Here is a 22605-nt window from a genome sequence, read left to right as displayed (position 1 = left end):
GAGTTTCTGTTTCTTGTTTGGTGTTTCCGGTGTTTTGCTGCTAGTTTTTTTATCTTAGATCATAAGAAGACTGAGAGAGTTTATGTTTCTTGCTTGGCGTTTCCGGTGTTTTGCTGCTGGTTTTTTTATCGTAGATCATAAGAAGACTGAGAGAGTTTATGTTTCTTGCTTGGTGTTTTGCTGCTTTTACGTTTTGTCATTTCTAGACAATGATGAATACATAAAGATGTCAACATTAAATCCCAGAAAAAATTAAACATGCCAGAGAAAACTGGACATGTTAGAGAAAATTACACATAAGGGAGAAAACTAAGGTGGCTAGGGAAAATTATAAATGTCAGACAAAATCAGATACTAAAAATTAAATGTCAGAGTACTAATTGTTTTCCTGTAGAATACATCTAGCCACAGAAAATTTTCATTGCCAAAGAAAATCAACAAAGCATCATAAACATGGTAGAGAAATTTTCAATAATTGTTAAAATTACATATAGAAGTAAAATATAGCCAGAGAAAATTGAAAAAAGAAACATATATCTAGCAAGTACAGAAAATGAATGACAAAGAAAAGTAAACATGGCAAGCCAAAGAAAATTTTCATTCCACAATTAGCAAGATAAAATAAACAAAGTAATGTAAACATGCCACTGAAAATTATACCACATTGAAACCAAGAATTGAACAAAATAAACATATCAGAGGAAATTACACATTCCGGAGAAAATTACACATTCTTGAGAAAATTTCCATTCTAGAGAAAATTTCAAGTCCATAATATTAAAATGACAGAAAAATTTACATACACAACCAGAGAAAATTAAACATGATAGAGACACACAAGGGAGAAAAGTGATGTAGCCAGAGAAAATTATAACTTAGACACAAATAAGAGAGTAATAGACATTCTAGAGAAAAATACATATTCCAGAGAAATTTATAGACATAATCACAGAGACATGTTCAAAAATAAGATCAAAACATAGAGAAATAACTTTTTTTTAACATAAACATGCCAGAAAAAATTCAAAAAAGAAACATACATTCCAGTCCATAATATTAAAATGCCAGAGAAATTTACATACACAACCAGAGAAAATTAAACATGATAGAGACACACAAGGGAGGAAAGTGATGTGGTCAGAGAAACTTAGACAGAGACAATAAAGTAATAGACATTCTAGATAAAGATAGACATTCCAATTAAAAATACATATTACAGAGAAATTTATAGACGAAATCACAGAAACATGTTCAAGGATAAGATGAAAACACGTAGAAATAGCATTTTTCAAAATAAACATATTAGAGAAAATTGAAAGAAAAAACATGTATCAAGCAAAAACCAGAGAAATTCAAATGCTAGAGAAATTTACAGATAAAATCACACAAACATGTTCAAAAATAAGTTCAAAACACACAGAAATAAATTTTTTTAAATTCATGTAACTTTTTATTACGAAATTGAAACCTTAATTTATAGAAGGTTAATATAAAATGCAATTAACTGTGTTTTCAGATAAAATCTAGTTGTATTGTAGAAAAACTTACTAGAGTTAGGATGAAACTTTAATGACGAGCTGATATGTCCTGAGATGAAGATGCGACGTGACGAAGATGAACTGAGATGACGATGAATAGTGAAAACGAGGTCAGAGAAATTTGTGAGGAAGGAATGGGAATGATTTTTACAGAAGATAACGAAGCTCTAATGTCGATAGTGAAGATGATATTGAAACCCTAGTTCTGTTGTTCTCTTGTTCGTGAAGATGGTCGGATGCTTGGAATGGAACTCAGTCGTCGGAATCAGTTTCGTCTCTGTGTTGATTTTGTGAGGGGTATTTTGGTCCACGAAATAATTAAAAATGTGCGTCATGTTGTTCAAGGACCTAATGCATCACTCTTTTTTTTGGTGTCCTTTATCCTCTAAATTACTATTATTAGGGACCTTAAAAAAAATTCCCCTTAAATCATTCAGTTGTGTTCAAATCATTGATTTGGATAAAAATTTAAAAAATGTAGGTGAGATGTACTTGTATTTCATCTATGTTTTTTGAGTGCTGCTATTAGCACCTACCAAAATTCTTTAGACCCCCCATTTCTTTGAACCCTAACCCTAAACCCTAAATTTTAATAATATTTTTTTGGACATCCCACTTATTACCAAATATACCCATATTCACAATGAAATGCACACCCACCTGAATCCATTCCAACATATGCACGCAATTCACACCCCCAACCACACCTACTCTCTGCCTCCCTCTCTTCTCTCTCTCTCTCTCTCCTCATCAGTGATGTCTTTTCTCTCTCTTTTCTCTCACTCTCCCAAAACCCCTTTTGTTCATATGAGAAAGTGAAGATTTTTCTCTCTCTTCTCTCTCTTTTCTCTCTCTCTCTCTCAAAACCCTTTCAAAACCCTAGTTTTTTCTCTCTCTTCTCTCTCCAACATTAACCACATCTAAAAAGTGGTTCCTAAAAACACAATGCATTTACTTGTGGGGTTGGTGTTCTTCGTTGATTAGGATTTCGACGACGTTGGTCTCTTTGGAATTTGCCATTGATTGGGAAATTCAGATGAGAAAGTGAAGATTGATGCGAATTGCAGGAATAGAAAACAATGTATATATATATGGAAAACTATCTCCATAATATTTTCATAATAGAAAACTAATCTCCATATTTTCACAATGAAATGCACACCCACCCAATTTGTTCACCACTGTGTAGTCGAAAAAATGTATTTTGTTGAAAACTGTTTTGTCGAACAATAATGATCCCGTCAGCACTGTATGTCCGAACAAAATTTGTTCATCACTGTGTAACTTGAATCCATTCTAATTCACAACTTAAAATAACATTAATTAAATCTATTCAAAATACATAACTTAAATCCATTCCAATTCACTCTTTTCCATTCTAAGTTAGTTTAACAAAGAAAATTACATAATTGACTATCTGCATTAATGTTCGGAACCTATGTATTGAACGAAAGGATTATGTTCAGTACTGTGTTACCGAACATAATTGTAACAGTCAGCAAACCAGTACCGAACAACTTGAACGAAACAAGAACGACCGAGAACGACTGAGAATGTTAATACAAGATAGATAAACGACCGAGAATGTTGTTCTCGTCCTCCATTGCTCTACACAATGAAATAAGTGATGAAGTATACGTTATACTTGAAGTAAAACTTTCATGTTCAATAGCGTTGATGATGGTGATGAAGATGACACATTCAGGATTTAAGATGATTATGAAAAATAATAGATTTAGGATTTATGTTAATTGGTTATGAAAAGTAATAGATTTAGGGTTTACAAACATGGAATACGTATAATTGGAGTTGGAGTTGGAGTTGGAGTTGGGGGTGGGGGTGTGGGTGGGTGTCTAATATTATAGAGTATTAGTTATTATTGATAGGTGGGTGTTCCATTTCATAATGTCTTTTAATGTAATTTTATTTTAAGGTATAATTGTAATAAAAAAATTATAAAATGAGAGGTCCAAAAAATTTTAACAAATACTAATAGCAACACTCTTTTTTTTTAAAATTATTATTTAATTTTATAATTCAAATACAATCTCCATAGAGGAAATTAATTGCGATGGTTGATGATAACAATTGGTGGACATGTGTTGGCAATCATCCCCTTAAAACCTTGAATTTTATGCGGCAAGAATGATCTTGTATTTAATGCCTTTTTAAATGGCCAACCAACTGAGTCGGTTCATCTATCATAATTTTTTTAATAATTTTATTTTTTATTTTTATCATCGCAAGATATGTTTGCAAAGTATATAATTTAACGATTCAAATTAAAATAACTAATGGTAGAAACTCTAAAAGTTCTACTAAAATTTTTACTAAATGTTTCACGTGGGTGTGAGCCCCACATTCTGAGATATTTGGTAAAAATTTTGATAAAATTTTTAAATTTTCTTATATTTTTTAATTAAAATTGATGTAAAATGACATCTACGGGCTAGCCTAATTGGTTAGCGAGTGTACTCTACTTTATGGGCCTTTCTCATTTATTCAAACAAAAATGATTTGGACCCCCAATTTTTCAAACCCCCATGACCCCCAGTGTTTTCTTATTGGCTGGAAATTTTTTTTTTTTTTTTTTTTTTTCCTATCTGCCAATCACAATGCCCCATGTGGACTGGGGTGCTGGGGGTCACCCCCACTGGGGGTCCCCAGCACGGTTGTTTATTCAAAAATTATTTTTTAATAAATATTTTGAACCTCTCGTTGTTTGGAAGTAAAATTGTTTTTGCACAAAAATAAAATTGATCGTAAACAATTGGAGTTTTTGAATTTTGTAATTTTGCTTTCAGAAAACACAAAAAACAAAAACAATGGAAAATTAAAATTACAATGACCCCACTAAAAAGACATAACTATACACATTCTTGTGTTTTAGGAAAAACATTATAAAAAATAATAATTGATGGGTATATTTTGAAATGACATAGATACCCTTAATAAAGGCTGCTAGATGTGGGAGCCAATCTATATCCAATTCCCTCTCAAGCTTTTCTTGCTACCACATGTTTGTGTACAATCTCTACCAAACCAAGGGGACCTCCAAGAGGGGACCCCAGAAAACAATATGAGAGCGATAATCCAGACTCAAAATTCAAGCTCCTCTTAACTAGGAGAGAGAGAGAGAGAGAGAGAGAGAGAGCATGAAAGGAATCATGAATCAGTGCATAGTGCATAATTGGAATCCAAGGCACCAAAGACAAGAACAAGTTGAAGGTGAAGAGGAGAAAACATCCTCTCACGTGCACAGCCATCTTCACAACCTCACTACTACTCATATTGTCCCTATGTATGCACTACCCACAACTCCTAAGTTTCTTTTGATTCTCTTTCCTCTACTACTGATTTCAATTTTCGATACTGGTATTCATCGGCAGATATCTCGATCGATATTGTCTGATATTTCCTAATATATATATATATATATATTACTGATACCGATAAGTATCTCAATGTGATTATCTAAAACCATGCTACTAACATGTGATTTCTCTCTTCTTTTTATTTTTGCTTATGGAGTTCTCTTTCTCTGGTAGGGGAATCTCAATTAGTTTGTCCATTCACTATTAAGGAAAGTAAAGAGAATACAAATTTCTGTGTCTCTCAAGAAATTACCTGCATGCTTACTCTGCTCTTAGTTTTTCACTTTTTCTTCTTTCTTGTAAAATATATTTTTGTCCACCTTTCAACTATATATGTTAAACTCTATTCTACTCTTCTCTTTCTCAAGCTTTTGTAGATCCGAGAAATCCCTCTTTTATTACTTCTACATCGGCTTACTTTCTTCTACATCAGCTTACTTTGTCATTCAGTATAAGATCTTATGAACAAATCTTAAATACCCGCGAATCCATATTCTTTTTACTTCATAAATTTTATTACTACAGTCCTTATGAATAATCTTCGAATAAGCATGTTAATCACCATTCTCAACAATTGTTATTTTTACCAAGTTCTTCGGTTTCTTTTAGGTCTCTCTCTCTCTCTTCTATTTTATTGAAGAAGATTCAATTTTCTTTTCATTTTAGTGTTCTGAGTTCATCTACATCACACAAGTACATTGTTGCATTTCTTGATATATTTGCTTATAGAGCACCGACGCTTCAAAATAAGTCTCGTATTCGTGTCGGAGACACAGGTTCTTCGAGAACACGCGGACATGGCAGGTAGACACGCCATATGACGTGTCGTCTTATGTAATTAATTTATTTTTAAAGAACAAGCCGGAGACACTTCGGGGACATATTAAGAATATGGCAAGTTGTCTTTTCTCTTATTTTCTTTAGTACTTTTGACTAATGTTAAATGTTTATTATTATTTTCTTAAATTTAAATACTTCATAGATCATCTATAAAAAAATATATATAAACTATAAGTGTTAATTTAAAAGTGTTTTTTTTATTAAAAAAATATAGAAGGGTAAATTACACTTTGCCCCCCCTAAAGTTTCATCTATTTTCCACTTTGGTTCTTTAAATTTGATTTTTCCCACTTTAGCCCTTTAAGTTTGATTTTTTTCATTTTGGTCCTTCATGTTTGCAATCATTTCCACTTTGACCCTTCACATTTGCAATCCTTCCCACTTGGTTTGGGAAGTGGGTTGACTTTTTGACTTTTTTGGCTATTTTAGCCTGGACTAAAAAGCTTGGTTTGGAAAGGGCTTTTTGACTTTTTGACTTTTTTTGTGAGAGAAGAGTATAATGATTATGGGTTTGATGTGATGTTTTGTTGGTTGTGGCTAAAATAGCCTATTTTGTCTTTTGTGGCTAAAATAGCCAAAAAAGCCTTCAAACCTTCTTCCCAAATGGTGTTTGGAAAGAACTAAAAAAGTACATTTTTTTTAACATATGTACATTTATTTGGGTCACATCTATCAACATTTTCTCTCTACTTTTCTAACAACTTTCACTACTTTTTTGCATATTTTTTTTAATAAAAAATCAAAAAGTACACTTATTTAAAACATCTCAAACCACTCCTAACTTTCATCCAAAATACTAACAGAATCTGTTACATCACCAACACATCAACGCCATGTGTGATATAAAAAATTACTAAAAATGCAAAAAAGGAAAAATAGAAAACAAAAAAATTGAAATTTTTTTTTTATTATTCTGAAATTTTTTTCTTCAAATTTATTCATAAACATTATTAGATTATAGATGCATCTAGATTAGATGCACTTAAAAAAATAAAACCAAATTTAACTAAAAAAAGAAAAAAGTTTACTAGAGATGAAGAAAATAAAAATATATTGACTCAAACACCTGTATTGTCAATTTTGAAATGAAAAAATTATTATCGTTTTTTTTTCCGTCTTAGTGAATTTTTTTATTTTTTCAGTTGAACTTGTTTTTTTTTTTTTTTTTTTTTTGGTGCATCTAATCTAGATGCATCTATAATATAATAATATTTATGAATAAATTTGAAAAAAAGTTCACTAAAGACTAAAAAAATTCTAATTTTTTTGTTTTCTATTTTTCATTTTTTACACCTTTAGTAAATTTTTTACATCACACATGGAGCTGATGTGTTGGTGATGTGGTAGATTTTGCTAGTTTTTTTAAGAAAGTTAGTTTAGGAGTAAAGTGGGAAGGATTGCAAACATGAAGGGTTAAAGTAGGAAAAAATCAAACTTAAAAGGTCAAAGTGGGAAATGGGTGAAACTTTAGGGGGGGCAAAGTGTAATTTACCCAATATAGAATTAGAGTTATTTTAGTTAATATTGATTATTTATGAATGTGATATTAACCTAGATAGTAAATAAAAATATATTTTATTTCAGTATTCCTGTCGTGTCCTCATTTTTTTTAAAATCACCGTGTCTTGTGTCCGTATCCATATCTTTTGTCCGTATCCGTATCTTTGTCTGTATTTGTATCCATATCCATATCCATATCCATACTTCTTCCATCTTTGCTTTCTGTGTCTTTCAACTTGATTCATGCCAACAAGAAGTCAATCCTTTTCATTTGTTGTTCACAAAATATATTAGTTTGTGGAAATCCAACTTTTCAGCGGTTTAATGTAATCTTCTTTACAATTTCTTTGCTTGTATAAAAAGGTTTCCTACTTTATCAAATTAATTAGCAAACCTTTTCAATTTTCTTCTCAATGATTTTCCTGCTTGAATAATCTTTTTTTAATTAGAATTATGATTTATTTGTTTAGGGAACATTAAACAATTACCTACTCTTGTTTTAATGATTTCATTAACAATAAGTTTAGTATCTTTTTGGTTTTCATAAATGCTTTAACTCAGACTATAAATACTTGAAACTCATGTGATTTATTTATTTTTTTTTGAGTACACAAATTCAGGTCTAATTTTGAAGTTACAGAGCTAACATGGGAAAATGGGCAGTTAGCCATGCATGGGCTTGGTGGGCTCCTTCCCACAGCCCCGACAAAGCCCACATGGGGTAGGACCGGCGACACGCTAGAATCCATAGTCCATCTAGCTGCATGCCACCAACAAAATCTAAATCTACTTCCTCCACATGACCATCTGCATCATCATAATCCGGCTCCAAACAGGACGACCTCCTCCGCCAAAAAATGTGCCGAAACCGTGGGACACATGCCGATGTCTCCAGGATTCTCGAAGAAGCGGATGCGGTCAGAATCCGAAAAAAAATTTGCTAGTGGTATTCAAGACGATAGAAGTGCTAGTGCTAGTGCTAGTGCTAGTGCGACAATTTTTAAGGATAGTGGCACAACTATGATGACATGGGCTTCTTTCGAATCCCGTCCTCAAAGCTTGAAGACTAAAACCACGGATGAGGATTCAGCTTGTAATGGTGAATCGGTAAAAAAAGCGTGACTGTTAATACAAATCGATAGATATTAACATTATTACTAAAAATGTTGTCATGGCTTAAATTTTAGTCATTGGCATGGATTAGGAAATAAGTCTATAAATTAATAATCATGTTTAAAAAAAATTGTGAATATCTATTTTATATGGCACCTTCATAAGTAAAAGGTTTATGTATATATATATATATATATTTTTTTTTAGGTACATAGGAAATAAAACTATGTGGTTCATAAGTGCCTTTATTTTTTTAGGTACATGTGTAGTTTTTTAAACATTGTAGTTGCAACTATAAATTTGGGAGAATTTATTTAGGATTCTTTTGGTTGCAACTTATAAATCAAGATATTTTCTTTTAGACTTATTTTTGTTTTTAATTGCTTTTTTTTTTTTTTTTTAGCATACTATTTTCAGTAAGTGAACTTCACATACTAGGTTATGTTAATTCTTTCTTCTTTAGTTTTATGTATATATTTGAAAAATTTTATTCATCTATTAAATTTTTGCTTAAAATTTTATTAATAGGAAAACCAAGATGAAGAGCGGGAAATGAAAGGGGAAACAGGCCGGTCCCACTCAACAAGGCGATGTCGAGCTGCTGCTGTACATAATCAGTCTGAAAGGGTAATATTATATTATATCTAATTATTAATATTAAAAACTTTAATTTTTTATTTTTTATTTTTGGTTTTTGGTTTAAGGAAATTTAATTTATTAACTTTGCTGTAGAGACGTAGAGATAGGATCAATCAGAAAATGAAAGCTCTGCAGAAGCTTGTACCAAATGCAAGTAAGGTGAGAAATTTTGATTTCATTTTGTTACTATGATCACTAAGAAACAAAAACTTGAATAGAGACACAACACATGACACAATATGAATACGTTGATACAATAAATTTTAAACAAACGTAAGACATGATACATATAGTTTGTTATATTTATTACAAGTCTCTATTCTTCTTAGCATGATCATATGAGTAAAAAAGCTATGTGCTTTTATCTCTTTAATTTTATTTTTTTTTTAAATATTTTTTTGATTGCAAATTTGCAGACTGATAAAGCATCAATGCTTGATGAGGTGATTGCGTACTTGAAGCAACTACAAGCACAAGTTCAGATGATGAGTAGTGCAAGAAACATGCCCCAACAGATGATGATGCCACTAGGAATGCAGCAACACATCCACATGTCTCTCCTGGCCCGTATGGGCCTTGGTGTTGGGCTTGGGCTGGGAATGGGCCCAATGGGGATGCTCGACATGAGTACCGTGGCTCGGCCTCAGTCTCTCTCTCCCCTCCTCCATCCGGCCACCGTGGCTGCAGCGGTCACAGCCGGTCCCACATTTGTTCCCCCTCCCTTTGTGGTGCCTCCCATGATGCCAAGCCACACTCAGGCACAGGCAACTTCAGATGCAGCTATCAACAATTCATTTCCTTTTAACAATCCCTATTGTGCATTTCTAGCTCAAGTAAGTGAAAATTGAACGCCTTATTGAGGTGGGCTTGGAAGCAACTTTAGGAAGAATGATTGCTGGTTGCCCCATACTTTTAAAGGATTAGTAAACATAGAATTGAACACAAAAAATATATGAATGAACAAGATTTTACAATATTTGTTGGTGGTCTACTTCTAGAAAATCTTGTCTATCAATATGTTTTTTGTGTTCAATTATGTGTTTAGTTTCTAGATTCATAGTCATTGTAAGCCAATACAAGAAGCTTTTAATGAGTTTTAAAGGCCTCCACAGGGCCTTGGTTGAGGTGGTAAGGGGATGGAATCAGGCAAGCCTTAGGCTCTATTTTCTGTAAAAGAAATAAATAAATCAATACAGCAGTGATATCACGTTATCACTGAAACGTGATATTACTATTCAATAACATTTTATCACATAGACATAGTAATAGTCTTTCTTGCCTTAGAGGGAGGTTGAAAAGTCAATTTTAGAGATTAGTAGTAGGGCTAGGATCCTGTCTCAAAATCCTTATCTTTATCTCCAATACAGTTCTAACTGCATGATATGGCAAGATTCTCGAGATACAATCATATGAATAGAGTGCATTGGGGACAGGGATAGAATTTTGATGATGGGGCAAACTTATTTGCAGTACTAAAGACATTTACCAATGATCAATTCTCTGAAAGTCATTCTTTTTGAAGTTGTTTCTAAGCACACCCATAGAAAAAGAAATTAATACACCACTCATGCATGCTTTCAAATAAAAAAAAATCCTAAGATTAGCTTCTTTTTTTTTAGGGGGGTGGTTGGAAGCATCTTTGCTTCCTACCCTAAAGAGGAATCTAGATCGCACGATATCCTACAGGATACCTACTTCCCTCCGGGGGATAAAGTTTTCTCTAATGAATTGATGCATTGTTTTGAATGAATGCAGTCTATGAATATGGACCTATACAACAAGATGGCGGCAATTTACCATCAACAAGTCAATCAAACAACACAGCCAACAAGCAAGCCTTTGCCATCAAGCCATGTTCAAGGGGGTTAAAGGACACATATCTAAATTGGCATTTTTATATTTATGTCACAGATGCTTGCCTCGTTGACCCAAAATGTTAATAGCTAGGAAAAGTTTTGGTGTTTGTTGGGCTGGTAATAAATTTTTTCCTTTTTCTTTTTCTTATTTTTTTAAATTGGGGAAATATGTATCAGTGTGTTTGATAGAGTTTTTACATACAACTTATGAATTAAAATTAGTTTCAACAAGTCGAAAAAAATGATTATCGAAAAGTTATAGAGGGGATTGCTTTTAACTTATGTTAAATTTAAGTTATGTGTGTATATATATATATATATATATTTCAATATTGGTTTATAAAGAAAAATTAATGAAAGGAATATATTAATGTTTTCTTTTCCTAAGCATTTTTCATCTCATGTTCCATTTTTCAAATGCAAGAGAAAAACAATTAGGTTATGTTTGGATTTTAAATTTGTACAGAACGGAGTAAAGAAAACCAGTTCCTTTCATGCTAAAAGTAGTGTTTGATTTTGTGCAATCACAGTGGACCTAGCCATCTCAATGTGCACCACATGTATGCTATGGTCATAACTGATGGGGACCATTGTGCCATCCTGTAGAGACTATTGTGGGTTGGTTGTAGAACAACCAACTACATACATGCTTTGAATAGAAATGCAAAAACTACTCAGATTTCAATCCAAGAAAGAGTGTGATTCTCTATCATGCTACATGTCCGTGTCCGTCCTTCTTAGTTTGTCATGGATGATACTTATCATCACAGATCCAAAGGAATTTTTCGTGTGAAACTCATTGGTGATGTTTGTCTAATTAAGTATAGCATACAACATAGAAAGCTTCCTCAGCATTGTTTACGTTACCATAATATCATCTCTCAACTATTTGAAGCTTGTTTCATTTATTTCAAAAGTCAAACATTCAATACATTCTCTGTATATTTATTCAGATTCCTAAATCTCCTTTGGATTCTAAACTTCCAGTCCCTGTATGCTAAACTATACATAGCACACTTACACCATGATTTCAATGTTGAAACAGCAAATAATTCTAATACATTCCAAAGAAAGGAAAATAACAACAATCTCAAAAAGCTACATGAACTACTCATTGAACAATATACGTGCAGGTTGAAAATTGCCTATCATTAAGTATAAAAAGATTCAGTAAAAAAGATAATATAAAAATTAAATTAATGAGTAATGCACCGTTGAGCAGATGTGCAGAACAACACAGACGAGCCAGTGTCTCATCCAAGCGTCCTCAACTTGAATGGATCTTCCTCTGATTTATGTTGTCATAAAATCATGTAACTTTCAGTCCCATGTTATCTTCAAATCATCAATTATCTACCAAAATTTATATACAGAATCGCTACATGGACATAACGAGAGACTAACCTTTAGCAACTCAAGGTGCATTAATTGTTGCCGAGGATTTGCTATCCTGGAGGGAGATTAGGCTTTCAAAAGCACCCACCAAAGCCTTAACCTTACTCTTCCTGGTTTCGACAAGCTTGCTTGCAGTCTCTTTAATCACATTATTTAAAAAACGCTGTTGGCCTCTCCCTTTTTCTACTTCTACAGCCTGGTGTCTAAGAACAACTCTCATTGTTTCAGTTTCAGAACCATTTAACTCATCAATAGCAACTACTTTCTTCAAGCTTCTCTGTTCGGTATCAGCCTTGCCAATTTGGTTCTCACCTAACACTACTCTTTCCTTAAATCTGTGTCTACTTGGACTAGTGTTCTCAGAAGGAACATCAACCACCTTTCCTATCCTGAAAGTTAGCTTCTGGGGTGAGCCCACTTTATCTTCCAAGCTTATTCTTTCTACTTGTCTAGGCTCGCTAGTGCTTTCTACTTCATGATTTGGTTTTTGGTTCTCAATTTTAGTTCCAATGCCTTCAGAAACAGGGTCACTTTCATTGCTTTTCACAGACTCGGATGCATATGAGGACGATGACAACAACGATAGTGAAGACGAAGATGATGGAGCGTTGTGTCTCAAACTATTCTTATGAGACGACAGAGATGAGGATGAAGATGAACATGATTGAGTGGCCTGACTACCATTTTGGTTGTGTTCCAATGTTTTCTTCTCAGAGGATGGTGATGATCGAGAACTATGCATCCCAATTCGACCACATTTCAATTTTTTGTCCCCAGAGGATGGATTTAGGGACTGAGGGGAATGAGAGGTGTCACAACCATTTTGAGTTAGGTGATCAGGCTGCGTTTCAATGACATAAATTGTCTTCTCTGGGACTTCTTCATTAATGGGTTGCTTGGATTCTGCTTTTCTAACACTACGACTTTTCAGATGAGACACTTTGTTGAGGTCCTTATTGTTTCCAGACTTTGCACCCAATTCCCTCTTGATAGACGGTCTCAGAGACAAAGAAACAGCTGGTGGCACCAAATCTTTCATCTTCCCAAATTTGGGCATCCTCGTGTCCTTGCTTGTGTTACTGTATCTTCCACTGCTTAAATGTCCTGCTTTTAAGAATGAAGGTGGCTTTGATTGGACAGGCTTTGGCCTTAAATCAGTAGCATGTTTTGCAGAAACATCCATTCTGGAACCAGGTGATGAGAAACGTTTTGAAGATACAGTTACTTTCTTGGCTGATGTGGGAGCTTCTTTCACAATGACTTGGTGTTTGTCAGTTGTCTGGCTCTTTGAATCAGGCAAATGCTTTGGATTGATTACTGATTTCTTCTCTCTCTCCTGTAAGTTTACATCTTTAACGTGATCTTGGCCTTCCCATGATCTTGCTGTTATTCGTTTTGGTGTGAGACTCCTTGCCTTCTCAAGGCTAGTATTTATTCCATATTTGCATAAATCATGGCACGAACTCATCGAATCACTGAGATACCGAGGTAGCACCTTCACTTCGTTCTTTGAAATAATTAAGTTTCCAGTGGAGTACCTCCTTGTATTATCACCTTCGAGCTCAATTTTCTCTGGGGTTTCCGGGATATCAATTGTCTCCTTGGCCATTAAAATGAGATACAAGAGTAGTTGAGGAAGTTTTGAACTAACAAACCTGCAGAAAATGACACCAATGAGAAAGAGACAGAGAGAGCATTTCGCCAACAAATACAATTATGCAACAGTACTATGATGGTGAGTTCCAAAGCTTCACAAGCTTGTCTTCCTGGAAAAATGAGGTTCAAAACATGTTTCTAGGATCTGATGATGCTCATAAACTTCAACAACAACCGTGTCAAATCATGATCTTAATCTCAAAATCAGAGACAACTAAAATAGTTTGTGATTGGTGTTTGGATATCCCTTGCAAACCAAACAAATCCATCCATTATGAACTCTAGCAAGAGGCCTTGAAATCATTGTGTTTCTGACAACATTCAAATCAGTGTTACCACGCTAATACTAGCAATTTACATATGGGTATGAATGCTCCAAAATATGGCACAATTTCATTCCTAAATAGTGAATTCAAAAAAATCCACAAAAGTTCCCTATTTATCTCCATGAAGGAGTCTTTAAAAGAAATAAATAAATGTAATGATCTAAAATCTAGAGAAAATGGAGTATTAGCAGGATAAAATGTAAAATGTGCATCATAATGCTCCTAGAAATGTTTTTTTACTTGATTGATTGAGATATAGACTATGTTTTATTAAATGTCTGATTGTTAAAAAAATTACTCTAGAAATACCTCAATTTCAACAATGTAACCCATACAAGTATACACATACGATACCCACATTTTAGAGCATGTAACATACTATGTTCCTATTTCTATTCCACGTACCAGAATGATCCGCATTCCAGGTAACATAGATTTAGATGGACCTAATTGTTTCCCTTGGCACTCACAGGATTCATGAAACAACAATTTCATTTTCAGTGACCATAATGTCTGTGTCAAACTCCCAACTTTTATGTTCCAATATAAGAAATTATGAAAAACAATATCGACTGACTCAAATTCCATGATACATCCAAACAACCATCTAGTGTTTCTAACAAATTTGTGCTCTGGGGGGCTCAGAAAGTTACATAAACTTAATTTAAATACTTAAAACTGAAACGTAATCTAAACTATGTCAGACCATTTAAAAACCAAAATGAGAACAACACAGTTTTCTCAGTTCTGAGAAACTCAGGAAGGACTTGAAAATCTTAAAGGAGAGAACACAATCGTGCCATAATAATCACTCTTCTCGATTTTTTATCCAAGACAATCTAGTAATAGAATAACTAATGTTTGAGAAGCCACATAAAAGAATAAATCAATTTTTAAAACAAAGGAGAAGATCAAACCATTTGAAATGGGCTAGAGACACATGCTAGGGGAGAGAGTACATAATTTTACATGAGCCAATAATCTAGAACCCTAGAACCATTCATTCAACAATATTAAAAAAAAAAGAAAAAAAAAAAAAACTACCCATTTTCTTCAATGGATTCCTGAACTAGAACAACAAGAAGAACATGTTTCTTTTAATTCATTGAATGTCAAAATGAAACCAAACTGGCCAAATCTAAATAAGAGATGAGAAAACATGTGGATTGAAAATATCATCTTTGAATTCTTTCAATTCAAGAATGCCAAATAAAATATATGTACATTAGCGAATCAAACAAAAATCTTAAAAGAATCAATCACAAAATGAAAAATCAATCATTGAATCAAATGAAAAATGCAGGATGTATATGATAATGTGAACAAATGCAAGCTCAAAGCAATGGGAAAGAATCTACACAATAATGGGAGCAAGAATAATAGCATCATTTAATTCTAGATATTTGAATACAACATTAATAAACACATACATCTCTAGAGAACAAGCATTTGTTAAATTCCAATAACCCATATTTCTTTAAAAAAATTAAAAATATATATGTATATATATCCAATTTTGCATGACACAAAGAAATCCTCACTTCCAAATATGAAAAAACAAAAACAAAGAAGAAGAAAGGAAAAAAGAAATGCAATTTTGAATCCAAAACACCCAAATGTAGATGCAATACAGAGACCAAACCATATATTTGTAAATGTTCCACAAATTCAATTCATCATCCAAAACAAAAAACCAGGAAAAATCAAAATTTAGGCTGAAAAAACCAACAAAGACCATTAGGAACCTGTTTTACTCTCCCATTAACAAAATGAGGATCAACCCAGTTAGAAATTGACTCGTTGTCAGAGATAAAATCAGATAATTTTTTTTTTAAAATAATAATAATAATTGGGTCAAGATCATACCCTTTGTTGCAATATTGTTGATGGGAAAGCAAATGACAAGAAACCCAAGAATGGTCAGCTCGGGACACCAAAGTTTGGATTCAGGAAATCTAGGGAGGCCACCAATGGCAGATTTTTGGGTGAATTTAGAAGAAAATCTCTTTCTTTTTCTTTTTCTTTCTCTTTTTTTTTCCCAGATTATTTTCTACAAAGAGAGTGTGGAGCGAAGGAAGGGGCCCATCTGAAAAAGGAAAGGGCTTGGCGGTCTTGTTTTGGGGCCATCTTGATAATTCGAATTCTTTGATGTTTGTTTGTTATGCTTATATCGCTTTTTTTCTTTTTATTGTGAAAATTTGTATCAAATTATTTCATTTAATTTTGTTTACAGTTTATTAGGTAAAAATAATTCGAATAATTTGAAAAAAAATTAATTATTTAGAAGTTGAGAAAAAAGTGATTTTGGTTTCTTTTGCTTATATTAAGCTACACTAACTTTAATTTGAAGAACTTATTAAGGGTTGGTTTGGGATGTTTTAAAAAAGTGCACTTTTTGACTTATTAGCTTATATGGGTTGGGTTTGGGTTGGATTTGATGTGATGTGTTAGAGAGGTGATGTGATTTAAATAAGATGATGTGACTTAAATAAGATAGTGACTTTTTGACTTTTTGTATTATTTAGTAAATGCCAAACTTGGCCTAAGAAGATCATGCATGTAAATAAATAAATTGATCAGACATTAATAATTACATAATTTAATCAAAATTATCCTAAAAGCATAAATAATTTTGAGAATAAAATATTTAATTTTTATAATATGATTAGGATATTATCGTGCGGCCATTGATATCCAATCGTCTTTGATTTATATTTTTATTTTGTGCATAAATATTCTACTCAATAAAACATTTAATGATGAATGGTTCATATCACTAAAGTAAGTCGCGGAGAGGGCCCAACAATGTCTATATAGTTGGGCCTCAACTGGAAAAAATCCAAACCCTCTAAAGAAAATAGTATGTGTAAATTTCATTTATTTTTCCTAATATTACTGATTATGTAAAAAATAAAGGGGAAATAATTGCAAAGTGGTGACAGCAAAAAAAATACAAAATCATAAAAAAGTATAGTATTTTAATTATTAAAATATATAAACTTTTTCATTGATTTATAAAAAAATTTATTGTCCAACTATATTGTTATTTCTCAACAAATATATAAAAATATGTGAAATATATATCAAATTTTTTTATTTATATATTACTTGGCTCCTAACCATTGCAGACAGACCCATAAATTATCCATTCTTGGAAGAGATCGGTTTCTCTTTTAAATTTTTTTTTTCCTAACAAAAAAAGATAATAGCAGCCATTGATTTAAAAAAAACAAGAAAAGTACATCAAAAATGGTACACAATTTTCTAAGCAAGTTGAAAAATATTTAGGTGTTTTCACAAAATACAAAAAATAATAATTTTGTTTTGTTTTGTAAAAATAAAATCAAAATTTTATTTGATGTACAAAAATGTTTTGAAAATACATTTTCAATCCAAATTATTAAAAAAATAAAAAAACAAGAAATGCATATTTTGTGAATTTTTTACATTTTGGAAGTTATGTTTTCATTTTTTATTTTGTTTATCACAAAATCATGTATTCTTAAATATGTTGATTTGAGATGTTTCAAAGTTTGAGATGTTCTAAATAAGTATATTTTTTTATTTTTACAAAAAAAAAAATATGTAGAAAAGTAAAAAAAATAGGTAAAAAAGTAAAGAGGATATATTGATTGATATAACCTAAATAAGTATATACATATATAAAAAATGTACTTTTTTAATACATGACAAATACCTACTTAAAAATATATATATATATATATATAAAAGAGAATTGCTTTACTATAGAAGTCCCACTTGTTATTTTATTTTATTTTTGTAATCCTGTTTTGCCCCTTAGATTCATAAATATTTCGACGGAATAGTAAAATGTCCACCGGCCATCAGCTTAGGACAAAAGATGCATGTATGAATTTACTAAAATGTCAGAAGTGCCTGGAGAGAGGGATGCTATTAGCATCTAGCTTATTTCTTTGGATCCTTTCTTTTTTATTTTTTTTAAATTTAATTTTGTCTAAAAATAAAATTCTATTTCTACCATCATCTCTAATCCCCCAATCCTAATTTCCCAAATCCTAATCCTAATTCCATGACCTCTAGCTTCACTAGCCCTCCAACCATCGCCACCAGCCCTCCAACCATCGCCACCATCGCAGCACCACCATTCACCTTCTTTCTTCTTTCTTCCTTCTTCCACCTCCTCTTTTCCTGAAACCCTAGATCTAAATCCACCACCATCATCACAACACCACTGTTAACCCTTTTCCTTTCTTTCTTTTTTTTTTTTCTTTTTCTTTGTCTAAAGAACAATCGATAGCATCTGGGTTAGAATATATTGCTCGGAGTTTTCTCATAGCTTCGATCTTCAAACTCATCATTATACATAGGCCTATATATATATATATACACAGAGAAGTCGCAACAGAGATTTGGCAGTTGCAATGGTGCAACGATGGTGTTGGCGATGCAGCGTTGATGCTATGATGGGACGAGAGATATGGGTTTTCCAAATCAAGATAGCAAGAGAGAAGGTAGAAATGGCAACGGGGCGGGGTTGGGGATCACCCTCTCCATTCTCGATCCTCAAAGGCACAAAAGTCCCCGTCCCCGATCCCCAGCGGTAAACCCATCACCCTCCCTGCCCCCGTCCCCTAACGGGGATTGGGGATCCCCGAGCCCGAAAAATCCACGTACAAAAACAGCATCCACAACAAACAACCACAACCCCAACAGATCAACAACCACAACATTACAACCAAAAAAAAAATGGATAGATCTGATACACACACACACACACACATGTATACATATACAACAGATGAACCAAAAAAAAATGAATACTGATACACACTCACACACATACATACATGTATACATATACACAGATCTGTATGGATCGCGCACGGATCCATGTAGATCGACTTGGATTTACGCCGAAACATGGCTGAAACCACGGTGCTACGGCGAGAGAGAAGCGAGAGAGGAGGTGCTACGACAGTGCTGCGATGGAGTATGGCAGAAGAAGTGTTGCGATGGAGGACGGCGGAGCGGCTGTTCTTGAGGATGGCAGAGGAAGTGATGCGATGGTACTGCGACGAAGGATGTCGGAGCGGCGGTTCTTGAGGATGGTGACCTTGGCGAAGGTGGAGACGCACTGGATCTGGTCTGGATCGACGTGTGTTTGAGAGAGTTGACAGAGAGAGAAGAACGAGAGAGTGAGAGAGAGTGAGTTGAGATGAGAGTCAGAGAGAGATGTATATGAAAGAGAGAGATGTATATGAGTCAGAGAGTGAGAGTTATATAAATATAATACAACTAAACAGATATATAAATATAATACAACTAAACATATAAGTAGTACATACGCGGGGATCCTTCGGGAAAATGTCGGGCCTGGGCTGGGTCGAGGTCGGGGTCGGGGTCGGGGTCGGGGCCGGGGCCGGGGTCAGAGCCGAGAAATTTATCCTCGTCCCTGGCCTGAAAATATTGGGGATGTATTTTTCAATACCAACCCTGACCCTATGGGGAATAATTTTCAGGGAAAAACCTATTTATCGGGACGGAGTTCGGGTCCCCGTCGGGCCAAGTTCATATTGCCATCCCTAAGAGAAGGGGGCTCGCGAAGGAGACTCACGAAGATGGATTTTGTAGGATGAAGAAGAAGAAGAAGAAGAAAAATGAGGTGGGTTACGGCAGCAAGGTAGTAGTGCCGATAAAGAATAAAAGTTGGATCCAAAAGAAAAGTGGTATAGTTGAAATTAAGGTGAGAGTTCAAAGAGAAAATAAATGAGAATCATTTAATTAGGTAAGGGTTCAAAGATATTAAGTAGATGTTAAATAGTAGAATTCCCTAGAGAAGGTCTGTGCAAGCTTGATAAATAATTGCCCATTATACCTTTAGAATTTTACAATTACCTATAATAACTGTGGTAATTTCTTTATGGTTGTGGTGGTTGATTTTGGTATACCATTGCTTTGACATTTTGCTTCATCTTTATTTTATTTTATTAAGGAAATTACAAAAAAGTGTATGTTTTGAAAAAGGAAAAATTGGTCTAAGGTTCCTTCCTAACTTTTGATCGGAGGAGAGGTACACAATAATATGTTTTGATGGCTAAGGTCCCTCAACTTTATTTTATGTTATAAAATACCTAATTTACCCTTCTTTATAACATAAGTTTGTTTGGATTTTGGCAAACTGAATATTCTATTGTTGACTTCACGGTGGAGATTTTGGGAACTGATTTCGCGGTGGAGATTTTGTCGGAGATTTCGTAGGGATTTCTCAAGTGTTGCAGTGAACTTGACGATAGAGATTACGACGATCGTGTAGGTGTTACAGTGTGTTGATAGCGTAGGTTTTTCAGTAGAATTGAATCAGGTATGGTTTCAATAAAGATTCCACATGAATTTTGATTTTTGTTTTGAATTTTATGTAAGGATTCTGATTTGTATTTTTGCATTAGGTTTTTGTTTTTAGTTTTGATCAATTTAAAAGAGAGGCTAGCTCAATGAAGTTGTTTATGATTTTTGGAGTTGATTTTTCATTTTCTGTTATTAATCAATTTTAGACAAAGGCCATCTTGATAGAGTTGATTTTTATTTTTGGAATTAATTTTTGATTCTCTATTTTTTGATCAATTTCAAAGAGTGTTGACAATGTAGTTGATTTTGATGTTTAGAGTTCATTTTTCGTACTCTGTTTTTCATCAACATGCTGATCAATGATAAGTTTTGTTCTCTATTTTTTCAAACCAGAGAAATTTTATTCTCTGCACTTTTGTTGGTATAGTCCAGAGAAAATTGAAGTTTGTTATTATAATCCAACGAAAATGGCAGAGAAAATTATAAGTTCATATAGACATTATTAGAAGTTTCTAATGCAGATAGAATCTGAGAAAGTGAATGTAAGTTCTTAAATTTTTCTGGACTTCTATTTGTAGTTAAGAGAAAATTATTCACTTTCAGTTTGTAGTTCAGAGAAAATTATAAGTTTATAGAAAATGAATATAAGTTTTTGTTTCTCTGTGCAAAAGTTATTTTTTGTGATTTTTCTTTCAGTTTAGATGGGCAGTGCAGTGTTTTTTTGTTATCTTGAAGGTGTATATGAGTTTGTAAATTTCTCTGGATTTTGATATGAGTGTAATATTACAGAATGACACAGAGAAAATTGTAAGCTTGTACTTCAGTGAAAATCACAGAGAAGCTTATAATTTTATAACAGATCTTCTGTGTGATTTTTGTCTATGATTGTGTTTAATAGTTAGCAGTAAATTTCTTTGTGATTCTCTCTGGATTCATTAATTTTTCTGTGATTTTGTTTTTGTTATCTTGAAGGTGAATATAAGTTTGTAAATATCTTTGGACTTTTATTTGAGTCCAGAGAAAATTATAAGCTTGTTATTATAATCCAGAGAAAATTATAATTATTAGAAATTTCTCTGGACTTTTATGTTGTTCTTGTGAAATGTTTTTATATTTCACAAATTATGTTTCTTGTTTTTTCTTTCAGTTTCAATGGACAGTGCAGTGTCGTTGCTGTGCAAATATGGGAATGATACTATTGTCATTAATGTTTCATGCGAATTGAATTTTGAGGAATTGGTTGGCATTTTGTGTAAAACATGGGAGAATTTGTAACCTGAGACGATGTGTATTTCATATTCTATTGTAGGCCATCTGAATTGTATGGTTCGAAATGATATTGATTTTCTGAATATGTTGAGGGTTGTTTGTGCACGTAGTGTTGATATAGTTGATTTTCAGTTACTAGGTGTAGTACTTCTGATCAAGAGGATGAAGTGGGGTCTAATTGGTTAGATTTTGTGCATAGTGAATGTGATAGGCTGGTGGATATTGAAAGGAATTCACTCTCTAAGTTTTGTTCTCACCAAGAAAATGTGCTATTGTCAGTTGGTTGGCGAAATAATATTACGAGTGTTGGACAAAAGTTTGAGGGTGGTATGGTTGAGTTCTGTACTGTTTTATGCAAGTATGCTATTGAGGTTGGCTTTCAGTTTACTTATGTTAAAATGACAAGCTGAGGGTTACGGCAGAATGTGCATATAAGGAATCAAGGGGATGTATGTGGCGTGTACATGCTTCAGTTGAAAAAACAAATAGGTACTTTTACGTAAGAACTTTGAACAATGAACATACGTGTGGTGTGGTCGTTCGTACTAGTAAACATGCTAGGATGACTTCCAGCTTAATTTCTGGGCTAATACTTGAGGAGGTAAGTGCAAAACCTTTAACTCGTCCAGTGGATGTTGTCAAAGAAATGAAAGACCAGTATGGGGTCTCAATCAGTTATAACTGTGGTTGGTTGAGGGTTGAAAAAGCAAAATATAATACATATGGAGATTCTTGTTTGTCATTCGATCAATTACGATGATATTTTGATGAG

The 22605-nt window shown here is 33.3% G+C and overlaps 2 protein-coding genes across 4 annotated transcripts; one reads left to right on the top strand and one right to left on the bottom strand.

The window, feature by feature from the left end:
* Positions 1-4550: 4550 nt before the first annotated feature.
* On the top strand, positions 4551-11115 carry LOC114285615 (transcription factor PIF7). 2 transcript variants are annotated; one of them, XM_028228667.2, is made up of 6 exons: positions 4551-4839; positions 7873-8359; positions 8894-8992; positions 9098-9163; positions 9421-9837; positions 10760-11115. In XM_028228667.2, the coding sequence occupies exons 1-6, from the start codon at positions 4694-4696 to the stop codon at positions 10871-10873; spliced, it is 1329 nt and encodes a 442-aa protein (XP_028084468.2). In that variant the 5' UTR covers positions 4551-4693; the 3' UTR covers positions 10874-11115. The 2 variants fall into 2 exon arrangements, with proteins under 2 accessions (XP_028084468.2, XP_028084469.2); XM_028228668.2 differs by having other exon boundaries at positions 10624-11115.
* Positions 11116-11734: 619 nt separating this feature from the next.
* On the bottom strand, positions 11735-16370 carry LOC114285613 (uncharacterized). Of its 2 annotated transcripts, XM_028228666.2 has the most exons (3): positions 16104-16370; positions 12265-13910; positions 11735-12148 (listed from the first exon to the last, which is right to left on the bottom strand). In XM_028228666.2, the coding sequence occupies exon 2, from the start codon at positions 13862-13864 to the stop codon at positions 12275-12277; it is 1590 nt and encodes a 529-aa protein (XP_028084467.2). In that variant the 5' UTR covers positions 13865-13910; positions 16104-16370; the 3' UTR covers positions 11735-12148; positions 12265-12274. The 2 variants fall into 2 exon arrangements, with proteins under 2 accessions (XP_028084467.2, XP_082722754.1); XM_082866628.1 differs by having other exon boundaries at positions 11735-13910; positions 16104-16351.
* Positions 16371-22605: the final 6235 nt, after the last annotated feature.

Source organism: Camellia sinensis, chromosome 4 (assembly GCF_055761805.1).
Source record: "Camellia sinensis isolate YWXY chromosome 4, ASM5576180v1, whole genome shotgun sequence".
Taxonomy (NCBI): domain Eukaryota; kingdom Viridiplantae; phylum Streptophyta; class Magnoliopsida; order Ericales; family Theaceae; genus Camellia; species Camellia sinensis.
This window is presented reverse-complemented; position numbering and strand designations above follow the sequence as displayed.